This window comes from Pteropus alecto, unplaced genomic scaffold (genome assembly GCF_000325575.1).
Source record: "Pteropus alecto unplaced genomic scaffold, ASM32557v1 scaffold146, whole genome shotgun sequence".
NCBI lineage: Eukaryota > Metazoa > Chordata > Mammalia > Chiroptera > Pteropodidae > Pteropus > Pteropus alecto.
Genome location: NW_006442107.1, coordinates 32,551,385 through 32,565,852, shown reverse-complemented (window position 1 = coordinate 32,565,852; position 14,468 = coordinate 32,551,385). Strand labels below are relative to the sequence as shown.

The 14,468-nt window shown below is 34.8% G+C and overlaps 1 protein-coding gene and 1 pseudogene across 1 annotated transcript in view; one reads left to right on the top strand and one right to left on the bottom strand.

Annotated features, from left to right (window-relative positions):
• NDUFV2 (NADH:ubiquinone oxidoreductase core subunit V2) overlaps positions 1-14,468 on the bottom strand; it is a 29,086-nt gene extending 14,618 nt beyond the window's left edge. Inside the window, exons 1-3 of the mRNA XM_006920074.3 lie at positions 14,297-14,468; positions 1,589-1,654; positions 101-163 (exon numbers count right to left, since the gene is read on the bottom strand). Of these exons, the coding sequence (XP_006920136.1) occupies positions 101-163; positions 1,589-1,654; positions 14,297-14,350 (183 nt within the window). The 5' untranslated portion in view covers positions 14,351-14,468. The remainder of the gene's footprint in view (positions 1-100; positions 164-1,588; positions 1,655-14,296) is intronic.
• LOC112469510 lies at positions 5,950-6,068 on the top strand (annotated as a pseudogene).

The window sequence follows — 14,468 nt, the reverse complement described above, 5'->3', positions numbered from 1 at the left end:
TGCACCAAAGAAAAAGCACTTGTTTTTATACATCTGGAAGGTACTAAATATTCTGTAAATTAATTATAATGTTAATTTAGTCTACATAGAAACTACATACCTTATAGTTTTCTGGTGTGAAATCAAATGGGGTATCTGGGTTATTCTCAGGAGTATCTCTGTGCTACACAAAAGGAAAATGTTTCCCAAAATTATCAAAATTCTTTCAAAAGTGTGAAAAACTTTGTACATTACTATATTATTACTGATTGTTTAATCTCTTCACTTTATTTTCAACATGATATATAGCAATCCCTGCATCAAAAAGAATGGCTAAATTAATACACATTTGATGAGTATGATTACCCAAGTAATGTTAGCAGAATTCAAAATTTCAAAAGTTTTAGAAGTCATCATTAATGGTTTAAAGAAGTAGCTTTAGGATAAAAAAACAGAGTTATTAAACTTGATTAGAGGATAGGATCTTCTAATTACCAAAACATTACCAATTATTAGAAGCCTTATGAAATTAAGACACAATTTTGAGTGTAAATATAGTTGATTTTTCTAAAAGAGAGTGTATCAAATTGTCAAAGGGACTCACTACTTTAGGGAGGGTACAAAAGCACTGTCTCTTCCCCATGAAACAGAAACTAAGCAACAGCTAGTTTTCCATAACAGAAACTAGCCAACAGCAAGAAGCTTTATTTTTTCTCCATAAAAGAGCAGGCCCTATTTAAAAACTGACAAGAAATGGCATGTCAACAGGAAATCAAATGAGTCACACTGAGATTAACACTTACACCGATAAATGTTCTGTATGTATGGTGAACACAGAACTGAATCCCTTAATATGTTAACTTGGAGTTCTTTTTCAAGGACATAAAAGAGGGAAAAAAATGGAAACTTTGGACAATGATTTCAAATATTTGGCAAATCTGATACGTTTTTATACAAAGATGATAAAATAACAAGCAGGAATCTACTTATCAATAGCATGACTAACTCAATAAGATTCAGCCTGGAAATACTCAGTTTACAAAACTATACCACTAACACTAAATCATACAAGTCTACTAAATTGCCTTTAATCACCAGATTAATCCTTGAACACTGTACCTTGTCAGAGAAAGGGGATACATTATCTTATCCTTTCTGAACTGTGCATTTAAGCTGAGGGGTTCATTGACCTCTACCTGTAGTTAAATCCTGGAAACCGAAAATACAAAGGCCAACTACCAATGTATTCACTTTATTACTAAAATCCATGTGTTTCAAAATAGTGCCATTTTGGGATTTCCCAACTTGCAGCCTCAGAATCTTGAGTAAGCCAACTTGACTGATTTTTGAGAACCCAAAATGTGAACTCAGGTTAGTGCTTACAATAATTTCACCAAATAATCTTAATTCTTATTTCCACCCTTGCCCTGGTAACAATTTAAACTGAAACCACACATCTTTTGAAAGGTAATTAATTCAATTAGCTATTTTTAAATTTCCACAATGGCCAGGATATACCAGACACTAATACTTAAGATATTTTGGATTATTACAACAGATTTACCCAAATTTCCAAGTCTTTTCATTCTGAAGAAACCTAATTACTTACCACAAATAAAGCTCCTCCAGCTCCATTTTGCACTGCTGTCTTATGTAAATTCCTTATATGCCTTCCCTAAAATTTTAAGAAAATTTAGTAAATCACAAGCCTTAAGACATTTTCCATGTGTAAATATTTTAAGATCCGTAACTAAAAACAGAATCGACTTACGTAAAAGATCTTAAGAAATACTGTCTACTACCCTACACCCTGCCCATTGTATTTCAGGAGATGTATAAAAAAATGGTGACCCAAAGATAAGGTTATTAACTTGCCTACATATAAGATGGCATACATCTGAAGAGTTAATGCACCTTTCACTTTAGTCTGAATCAAGTTGGATGCCCGCTTTCATTTAGTGTGGACCTTCACAAACATGTTTTCATTCTGTACTAATGAGTCATATAATCTGCACAAATGAGTCAACTGTATCCTCCTTTTTAATTCTTTACTTAGTTTAGAAACTCCAGCCATAAAAGTAGTTTCAGAAAGCTGCTTATGATCTTTCGCAGAATGACCATACTTAATTGTTGTGGAAGAAATCCATTTAATTACCCTCTCCAACATTGCATTTCATTTCTCTTTGCCCTGTTGCTTTTCCCCCATTCCTACCTTATCACTCTCCCCTTGCAAAAGCGATTCAACTACTATTCAGACAGACATTCTGTGACTTCTAAGTTCTATTAACCACAGATGGTAGAACACTGGATTAAAACAAGCATGGAACTGGCAGAGTTGGACAATTCAAAGGTGGCAAACATGATAGAGAAGGAAGTAAAAGCAGTGATATAACACAATCACATTTTTTCCCCTAGGTTCAAATAATATTTCAGTTAAAGAAATACATGACATAGAACACTTCTTTTAATTAATAAGAAAAGACCCAGGTACAGAATGTACAACACAGGTTTAAAATATGAGACAGATAAATATCAGTTTCAGGATAATGGGAGAAGGGAGAATTCGATCTGCTAGTGGTACACAAGGAGGTTTCAAGTGTGCTGGTTTTGTTTCTTGGGCAGCAAGTGGATACACAGTGATTATATATATTTTTTGTGCCTGAAATGTAAGTTTCTTTTAATAAAGGATGTAATACATATCAAGGAGACATTTTATGTTCTTATAATTTTATTCAATTTCTCCCAAATTGCTTCAGGGTTAATCTGTGAATTAAATATAAAGTTATGCCTATCTCCTTGATCTGTCTGTCTAGAACCTGGACTGAGACAAACATAAAACTAAGGTCCTAATTCTTAAATAGTACTATAAGAACAATATCAGCAATAAAGTTTTTAAAAAATTAACAAACTAAAATTTAGAAGACACTATCTGCAACCACTTTACCTGAAAAAATGTGTGTGTGTATATATTAGATCAAAGAGTAATTTGTACTGAGTAACATGAGTGAGTACACTAAATTCTAAAAGAAAACAAAGGATTTCATTATAAAGGAAGGATTAATTTAAGAGCAGGAAAAGTATCCAATCCTCTTTCCTTAACTTTTTATTTACTGGCATTTTTATCTCCTCTCGCACAAGGTGGGTGTTCTCAGGGCTCAGTTCTGTCCTAAGTTCTTAATAGATTTTTTGCCTCAAAGAGCTTATCAGTTCTCACCTATTAACTCTATGCTGATGACTCTTGAATCTTATAAACATCTGATGACAAAAAGTTCAGAGAGATCATAAACACATATAAATCAGTAAGAAAAATGAGTTAATATGAACAAAATTACACAATTCAAATAGTTAATAAACTTACTGGTAATTAAAAACATACAATTACAAATGAGAACATTATAGCTATCAAATTAGCAAAGGAGGTTTTTTTAAAGATAACATTCAATTCTGTTAGTGTATGGTGGGTATACTTATACATTAGATAACAACTGACACAAACTTTTAGGAAAGCAAATTGGCATGGTGTATAGACAGACTAAATTAAGTTTCCCTCTTTTAGCCTCAATTCTACTTTAGAATTCTTTTACCCTAAAGAACAGTATAAAATGAGGATAATGGTTTATATAAAAATATTTTCTGCAGTGTTCAAAATACAAGCAACCAAAAAACTCAATGTAAGTTTTAAATAAATATTAATAATTCCAATAAAAATCATATTATATAGCTAACAAAAATCACATTTCCTAAATATAATGACATAGAAAGAAGTATGTGTGTCACAACCATAACTGGAAAATATCAGGATTAAACAAAAAAGTATAAACTACAATCCCAATTATATTCAGTATAGACACAAAAAAGATTGGAAGGTCATAACAACTAAAAGGGCACACCTCTGTTATTTATGATATTGATAAGATTATAAGCACCTCTTATTTTATATTTTGTTTTTTTCTATCTTCTTTTACTTTCCAGGTTTCCTATTTAGCATAGATTAACTGACACACTGGCAAAAAAAAAAAAACGTATTTAAAACAAAACATTCATCAGGTACAAAACAAAACTTAGCACTCTGTTAATCATATTTCTTCTTTCAATTTCCCTTTATATTAAATTAAACATCACCAATCTCTAAATTAAAATAGCTCCAGTTTGGGGTTAAAATTTGAACTCCTCATTATTCCAGAATCTGCCACATACCACTATTTATAAAAAAAAAAAAAAAAAAGATAATCTTGAAAATTGGTCTTTAGGCTTATGTAGCTACATACTGGAAAATTTATTTTGAAGCACTATCTGGCTGACCTGTAATTCTGGATATGCACATAAGTTTACACACATACACACATACACACACACACACATTCTATCCAAAATAAAGTGTTTTAAAGTCCAAATCCTTGAAGACATACTACTGAGAACAGTCAGGAAAAAGTGGTTAAGTTATAGGAAAAAACACTGGAGCTTTGGATTAATTCTTTTTTAAGATCTGTTTAGATTAATACTCTGCCACTTACTAAAACATGTGATCTTACACAAGTCAATTAACTTAAGCCTCAACTCTTGTACCTGCAAAACAGATACTTACTTACTGAAGTGTTTTGAGGTTCAAGTAATAGTTTCTTTGAACCTGTTACAGCATTATCTTATCTGCTTATTTGACATGAAGATAAAACATTTAAGAACTGAAAAATGGAAGATTTAAACAACTGCACTTTAAGAACCAAACATAACTTTTTTAAAACAGTAAATGCAATTCTTCTCTTCTTACAAAAACCTAAATATATATACATCTATATAGCATTTGAGAGCCTTAATTTCAATGTCTGAAGTCCACTTTAAGAATAGAAGGACTCAGATAATTTGCTTATAAAATAAAAGCAGCAAGCAAAATAATGAGCGTAAACTGATAAATATGAGCCCTTATTTTTTTCATCTGGCAAGAACTGTTACTCATTCACTGCAAGTTAACGTTTGACCATTTTCAAAGCTGCCCTGCTTTTGGATATTTTTAAGAACTTCACCTATTTTACATTCATTATAAAATATATATCAGACATTTTCAATAAAGAAATAAGATATCAAGTTTAAATTAACATCTTTACACTACATAATGGGCCATTTGAATTCAATTTCACTTTAGAATAAAGAGGGATTCCAGGAGCAATAGGTCTTAAAACCAGAAGAAAATAATTTACTTAGGCGGTACTGATTTGAAATGTAAAGTAAGTTTTACCTTTTTAGATGAGAGTCTAAGTTTCTACATTAGACTCTGAAATGTCTATGTACTTCAGTGAATTCCAGTAGAACTCAGTGAACTCCAATAGAAAGTCCGAGTAATTTTTTTTTTTTTTTAATAAACAAGAACATAAACTAAGAATTTATAGTGGCTTCCACTTCTAGCTTACTCTTTTTTCAGAGTGTTTCAAAGGGAACACAGATTTACAACAGGAAAATAGTGAGTGGCAATGTTTTCTTTGGATTCAGGTAACTAGTGGTTTTGTGTTAAGTATTTCAACATACTTTTTCACTGACTCCTCAAAAATCTATGGTTAGTTATTATTTCCATTTTACTTTTAAAGAAACTTAAACTCAGAAACAGTAACCTGCCCTATACCATATAATTAGTGGCAGAGATGGATTCTGAGCCCAAGCCTTCTGAATCTAAGTTTTCTGCTCTTTCTACTAGACTATCATCATTTGCAATAGCAATACCAACAGCTCAAAATGACAAAAATTAAAGTTTTATATTCTTTCACCCACTCTCCAAGAATAGGATCTTTTTTCTTATTTTTTTAGCTTTCTTCTGTTGCCCAACATTAATAGTATCCAACTCTGCTCACCCTTCAGCTCTACCAGACATTTGCACTTATAAAAGGCTACATCCAGCCATGGGAATTTAATAAAGGACAAATAAGGTGTAAAACAAAACTGGCAGAATCAGTAACATAATTGTTCAGAAAGACAGGACTAGCCTACAGCCATGCCACTCTGAACACACCTGATCCCATCTGATCTTGGAAGTTAAGCAAGGTCGGGTCTGATTAGTACTTGGCTGGGAGACCACCTAGGAAGACTGGGCGCTGTAGGCGCAAAAAAAAAAAAAGACAGGACTAAGGTAGGCAACTGAAAAAGTAGTCTATTCCTTTATTAGCAACCAATTCAGGCAAGGAACAGACCTTTTAGACCACCCTGAACATTTACGGCCTAAATCCACAAAAACATGTGCACCTGCAGAGGGGCCACAACTCACCCATGTGAAACATCTCCTGGTAAAGATTGTTGGCTGCCTATATACTTTTTTATCCACTCTTCACCAATATTACTCCCTTACGACCTATGGCCTTCCCCAATGCCAGCTTGAGCAAAGGCCATTTCTTACAGCTGTCTAGAGCCAAGATATGCAGCGAAACTAAAAGCTCTCCCAAAAGTCTTCATCCATGATACAGTGAGTAGTTACTTTTACATTTTAAAAAATTCTTGAGAAATAAATTGTTCAATGAATTTTAGTTTAATAAAATAGATGGGCTAGTAGTAACTTTGAAATCTATTTCAAAGATGATGATAAATACAAATGCTTTCTCTGCCTCTACTGTGCTACAAAATTTACAAATACTGTAACTCGTTTACACCGCACAATAACCCTACTATATACCATTTTACAGATGGGGAAACTATGGCTCAAAGAAGGAAGAAAAAAACATTCCCTAGATAACACAGCTAAATAAATGAAAAGTTAAATACAAGTTTTCCTGACTTGAGTACATGCTTTAACCATTAAAATTAGGATTACCTGTATTTTCAAATCTACATAAGAGGGCTTCTACAAATGTCCTCCAAATAAAGTTCCATCAATAGTTTAACTAAAGATATTAATTTGGATTAAAGAAATATAAGTGATTTTTCTAGCACTATGAGAGAATTAACAAGTAGAATTTGGCCAAATTTCATATTATAGGAAAGCTACATGAACACCCAGGTATTAAAAGAGCATTATAGATTAAGATAACCATATTAATGGCAACAATATTAACAATTGCTTCCAGCCATCTTCACCAAATTAAAGGAAGCCATTCTTTAGGTATCTAAAATCTCATATAGATACAAACAACACTCAACTGTCCGAAGGACAGAAATACTTTACAGAAATGAACCGTCCAAACATCACTTTAGTCAGCAGACCTAGGTTCAGTATCATCTCCATCAATTACCATAACCTTGGGCAAGTTGCTGTGCATCTAGTTTTGCTCATCTATACAGTAACAGCAGTACCTATCTTAAACTGTTAAAGATGAAATGAGACAATGTTTAGCATAGTATCAATATGTGTTAACCAGTATTATTATTGGAGCTTTAACTAAATAGCAACACTTTAGTTTCCAATTATCTTTTCTTCTTGTGCCCCTAAAATGCTACCGAAGGAAACAAAAAAAGGAAAACAATGGGCCTCAATAATCTCAAAAACAGATGAGACTCTAAATAATTAAGTTGATTGTAAACATTCATTTCTCAAAGGTTTAAATGATTTTAAGAGCTTTTAGCCTAAAGCATTAACTGGTCAAACTTAAACACAACTTATTTAAATTTAAAAATCAAACACAAATACTGTATACATTTTAATTGCTTTATTTTTTAGTTCTATGGACTAATACTCAAATAAGCACGTTTGTTTAAAATTTAATAAACCTATCACCACAAGGAGTCCAAGTATCAGTATTTTCAAAACACACTATATGATTCTTTTGATCAAAATTTGGGAAATGTTACTGTGTGGTATATGATATCTATTTCCTACCTCAGGTAGTGGATTTTATGAATAATCTTCAAAATGCTAATGACACTAAGAACAAGAAATGATACGTGATATTTTCCCACTCTGGATCTTTGGAAGTACTGAGGAATATTAAGGAATATTTAGTCAGTAAAAATAAGGAAATTCCTTTTCCATAGCTCAAAATGTTAGAAATGTACTACATGTCACTATAAATGTAACCATCTTAACAGAGCGTAACATTTGTATTCTTCAAACTATGTAATCTTTTTTTGTGGTACCACCATGATATCCCCTTAGGATCAAAACTGCATTCTTTTGATTCCAGAGTATTTTCTTTAAACATCAACTATTACTTTGTAATTAACAAATCTTTTTACTCATTCTCTTTTCTTTGTAATTTATTTTTCACTTCCTCTTTTTGAAACTTCCCCTTCTCAAGTAGCCAAAATCTTATAAATCTAACCTTATTCAGGAGCTGAAACACTCACTGGATTTTGGTTACTATTTTCAGGACATATTCTACCTTCCTTATGCTATTCTTGCACAGTATTTCATGTGCATTATAAATTGGTTAAGACAAGGACAAAATCATGTTCTGCTACTGGCTCTAAATATTCTAATGTCCTTATTTTATAATCAGTATATTAAACTAGTATTAGTAATGACTTTTTTGGATTGCAAATCATGGCCCAGACCTTAACTTATAAAGAAGTTTTTCAAAATTTCCAAGATGCATACTTTTACTACCTGATAAAATTAAACTTGTTAACCATCATAGCTACCTAATTCTGCAGCTTAATCCCAAACAATTGCTTCTCTACGGAAAGAATTCATAGATTTGTCTTGTATGTCTACAAGTAGGTAGGTTTAACCCGTTCATCTCTGAAATGATCAAATAAGTCTGCCTACTACACCACTCCGCAAGGAACCTATTAACACTTCTTAATGCAGATAAATGACATTTTATTATATTTTGTCAATTTGCTATTCATGACTTTTTTAAAATTATGATCATGAAAACATCCAAGTGCCCTTTTCTCCCAGTCTAAATTTAGTCAGTCACCAAGTACTACCCATTATACCTAAAATGACTTTTATATTTTTTCCTGCTACTTCACATTTCCTGCGACTTTCCCCACTTGAAACTCTTCTCATTTCTCTGAGATCACTGCAACAACTTTTCAATCTCACCCTTCTCTATATCTCCAGAGTTTGTCTTAAACTATGATGGGCAGAGGCGGAGGAGTTAGTGGTGAGAATCAATCTAATTATGCTATTCACCTATTTAAGATAAGTCATTGTCTACAGAATAAAATCTAAACCCTGTGGTATTACAATACCAAGGCCTTTGTGACCTTTTCCAGCCTCATCTTCCACATGAGGTTGGTTATTCCTTGCCCGTCTTGCCATGCTCTCACTTGTCACTGTCCTTGTATATGTAGCTACCTATACTTATATTAGGTAACTCTATACATCCCTCTCAACCATCATGACCAAGGTTAACCTCCTCTTCTTCCTCGTCTAAAGCCCCTGAACTGCCATCTCTTTTCCCTAAGCAAAGTGAAATCACTTTATAGTAACTATTAAATTTAAATCTTCACCACACATACCAATTTCCCTCAGTAAACTTGAGCAACTTCAGAAAGGTAAGTTACACACACACACACACACACACACACAACCAGGACTTGCAAACCAACCTAGCTTAGGCTCATACTACTTAATTTTGGGCATATCTGCCTGGGAATCTTCAGCTAGGTCACCTACAAGATGGGATAACACACAGCAAAATATCCGACACATAAAGCAGCTTTCCCTCTTACCCAACAAGGCAAAGCAAAAGCTGTTTAAACATGGTTAAGTCTTTAATGTTTGTTGAATGAAAGAAATTTTCTACAAAGTTGTAAATTTATAACATGCTTCCTGACCTGACTCAAAAAATGGTGAGTCAAGGTTTCCCAATGAAAAACTAGACCAACATGGTCAATGAACCTATAATTTATTATCCAAAGTACTGGCCTGGTACTAAACAGTGCCCGAAAAGAAGGGAAGTTCACCTATCTATAGCTTTGAAATGGAGATTGAGTTCACATCTTCAATATAAAGATCTGAAAAGTGGCCTACTGATTCTCACTGAATAAATTAAAAAATCTGTTTTCTCTTTTCCTTAAACTGTTTAAGGCTGTGGCACGCAGAGTAACTAAGCCTCAAAGATAACCATGTCCTAATCCTGGGAAGCTGTGAATACGTTAGTCATAATACTCAGCAAAAGAGAACTATGGTTGCAGATGGAATTAAGATTGCTAATCAGCTGGCCTTAAAATAGGGAGATTATGCTACATTATCAGGATGTGCCCAAGGTATTCACAGGGGCCCTTAAAATTTGGAAGTGGGAGGGAAGTCAGAATGACAGAAGCAGAGTCAGAATGCTGTGATGTGATTTGAGAGCTCGAATGGCCCTTGCTGGCTTTGAAGATGGAAGAAGGGGGCCATAAACCAATAAATAAAGGCAGTTTCAGATTCTCCCCTAGTCTCCAGAAAGAAATGTAACTCTGCCAACACCCTGATTTTAGCCCAGTTAGACCCATGTCAGACTTTTAACCTACAGAATCATAAGATAGTAAATTTGTGTTGTGGAAAGTCACCAAATTTGTGGTAATTTGTTAAAGCAATAGAAAATGAATACAAATATCTTTTTTAAAACGATAATTTTAAGAACTCCTTTAGAGTCCTTGAGCCAAAATGGAGATACCCTGGGACACTGCAAAATCAAGTTTAATTATCTCTAATAGAATGAGAAAACATTTCATTGTACAAAATTTAAACTTTAGGAAAAAAAAAAAAAATGCCACCACAGAAGGTTCTACTTCTAGTATGGCTGAGTAGATATTAGGCCAAACCAATGAGTAATAACTATAAACTCTGGACAAATAGTTTTTAAAAAAGAAACCAAAAAACTTTCTGAAGGCATTAGAGAACAACAAAATACATGTAGACACAGGAGAGTCTATACTTAGAAGAAACCAATGAGGGTTGAAGAGGGGCGGGCAGGTTCTTTACATCTTTTAGCCTGAAGACAGGCCCCACTCTATTTGGTGCTGGGCAGCTAAAACTCTTAAGAGAAAATCTGAAGCCTTAATGGCTTGAAGAACCACAGGCAAGTTTGGGACAATCACAGGCATGGTAAAGTGGGAAATCCCAGAAAAGGAAGAGCCAGAATAGAGAAGCCATGACCCCAAACAATGCATGTACATGAGGCAGATTCCAAGCAGTTCTGCTAAAAGACTGGATCAATATTTGAGTTGCTGCCCACAAGAGAGCTGACTTGCATTTGAGTTCAATTTAGTTAACTTCCGGCAACACCAACACTCTTTGGAGGAATTAACAAAATCTAGAGCTTCTATGACATCATTCACAATGTCCAGGATACAATCCAAAACTACTCAACATTAAAAAAAAAGGAAACAGAATCCATTTTCAAGAAAAAAAGAGACAATCAATAGAGATTACCAAACAATTTCAAAGCTGCTACAACCATGCTTAAGGACATAAAGGAAAATAATGTCAATGAATGAAAAAATAGAAAAAAAAAAACTATGAAAAAGAAACATGAAAATTCTAAAACTGAAAACACTATCTTTAAAAATGCCACAACTCTCTCATCCCTACTAAACTAAGTATTGGCTTGGGAGTGAGACAGTTAGTTGTAGAGTGGTATCAACATTACAGAAAGCCACGGGCAATTATTGAAGGAAAGAGAATTAGCCCATTGTGACTATCATTGCTCCCTAATTCATAATTTTAGGCAATTCTTGACAATCACTGAATTAGTTATTACTGCACTTTACAGAAAAGAAAAATGGGGATCAAAGGGATTAAGAAATGTGGCTCAAGGTCACAAAACTAGTGTCTTCCAAGCACTTCCAGACATACTACATTCTTGATATTTTTAAAGTAATGATGAGATGACAAGCCTGTGGCCAAAGAAAATGGCAGACCGCTAATAAAGCAGAAATTATAACAGTATAAGCAATTTATTTGAAAATACAAATGGTTTCTTTAAAAGTTTAGCTTTTAGGGATTTTATTAATGGGACTTTTTCATTCACACTTTTTCTGATTTTTCCTAGGTCACTCTGGTATCGCACTATTTGTAAAAGGTTATATAAGTTATAGGACATCTTCACAATGGAATGCTATGCAGCACTAAAAATGACAGTACAGAAATGTTTACTGATAAGGAAAGCTGATCAAAATGTATTATGGGGAAAAACAGGCTACGAAACAATGTGAACAATATCTGATAAAGAAAAATTTTGTAAGGTCTGTTAATTGTAAACATCAAAATGTTAACCTTTTAGTAATTTCCAAGTTGATGAGACAATAGGTGATTTAATTTTTTCAGCTTCTTCTATCTGCTGTTCCTAATATTGTTTTCCTACAATGTATTATTTGTGTAATAAAAAATTAAATTTGTAAATCAAACCATCATGCAGTACACCTTAAACTTATACAGTGATGTATGTCAATTATTTCTCAATAAACATGGGGAAAAATGAAAAATTAAACACATTCATCGACTCAACAAATATTTATTGGGCACTTACTACATACTGGGTAATGTTTGTTTTTTTTAAAAAAAAAAGGTTGTAGAAACTAACATAAAACGTGATTAAAATTTTTTTCCAATACCTTAAGTTATTTTTTTCATTAACACTGATTTTCAATTTACATTTCTAATTTCAAATTTACATTTTGCCTCAAAAACAGAAGAAACTAAAATCTGTACTCTATTTCTATTCTTTCTACTAGTAAACAAGGTCTGATCCACATCATCTCTCACCTAGGTGCTTTGCAGGAGCCTCTTAATTAGCCTTCCTGCCTCTGGCTTCAATCAAACCTATTCCACCTTCAGTCCCATACAGTGATTCATCCAATACAGAAACTTGACCATGTCCTTCTGCTCCTCTAAAACTCTTCACTAGCTCTCCAGTGCCTCTAAGATAAAGTCTAATTCTTTAGTATGGCATGCATGCAAGGAGCTCCACGATCTGGGCCCTGCCCACCTCTCTAATTTTATCTTGGCACTCATTTTCTCTCCAACAATGGAGTTCAGCAACACTGCTTAAGGCTTCTTATGAAGCTTTTTTTTTGCCAACTATCAATAGCCTTTTCTTATGTTGTCCTTTCTACCTAGAATACCCTTTCCCCAATCCATCTGACCCAATCGCTAAACTGTTAATATTGCCTCTGGGAAAAATCTTACACCATCTTCAAACCAAATTGGATGACCTTATTCATATTTCTAACACTGTATGTTTACGCTGTATATCTATCTTAATTTAAACTTCCTCTTAGACTATAAAGTCTAAAAGGACAGGGATTGAGTAAATGTGTTTCTTATCTGTAACACAGGGAAACAGTACCAACCTCATAAATTAGATTTAGAATGTAAATATTTAACACGGTGCTTGGCACATAAAGAGTACTCACTAAATGTTATCCACCATTATTATCCACATCGTTACCTGCAGTCTACTAGTGCATAGCCCACTGTAGGACCTTGAACATTTATTAAAAGACTAAACTCTGCAAAATGAAATGTTCCTATTTTACAACTAAGGATGCTAAGTGAGAAAATAAACAGCCAAAGTCACAAAACTAGTAAAGGCAGTAAAGTCAACATCCAAACTGAGGTCTAACTCTAAAGCCCCAAACTCATTCTATACTACTATGAATTATCTCCCTCTCTTTTGATAAGAACTGACTCAACCTATTTAACTGCAAGGACAAAAAGCTTCTTTCTTTCCAGTAAATGCCGTTGTCACTATCCCATTTCTGGAATCCGCATTTTTAATTTAACTTGACTGTTTCAACCTGAGATTCAATTTCCTTGCTTAAAATATGTACTTGGATTTCAAAAAACCATTCAAGCTCTAAAATCCTGCTGTACAGTATTTACGGTGGTTCTTTCACATAATTCGCTAAGATTATTTATCGAACTTTTCTGATAGGCAAAGCACAACTTCAGTAAATGAAAGAGTCACCCTTCTCTTGGCCTAAGGAAACGCTCTTAAAACAAGCCAGAGCCTACAATTCCAGAATTCTCTCCAGTACACTGCAGCTGGCAGCAACAAGGTCACTAGGCTTGATAAGCAAGGTGTCTCCTTTGGGGACGGGGATATTGGAAACAGATCTGGCAGACCCAGGACAGGCCTATGTTCCGCGCTAGAGCGAAACACCCTAAGACAGACCACCGAGAGACCCCTCCTTCATCCTCTCCTTCAGCAAATTAGGCGTACACGTCCCCCGTCCTGTGGAGGCCACGCATTCGCTGCAGTTACATTTGCTGACCCTCCCTCGGAGTTCCTCGCTCGGAGTGGAGCTGCAGCGGCCTTCCTGGGGAGAGGGCGAAGGCCGCGGCGTCCTTGCTGCCGCCTGCAGGCCTGTCCAGAGCCCGGAGGTCCCGTGTGTTCACAATAAAAGGTGGCAAGGAGAGCGGGAGAAGGACGGCGGCAGTGCCCGGGCTCATTCCGAGCCTCCTTACCCACTGGTAGGTGAGGCCGGCCGCCCGGGCCCGAAGCACCGCAGAGAAGAACATGGCGGGCCAAACTGTTTGCCTTCCTTGCCTTCCACGGCGGCGCCAGGAGAGTATCGCGAGCGAGCCCGGGACGCACGGCGTGCGCGCTCCCAAGTCAAGCCTACCGCGTCCAGGTCGC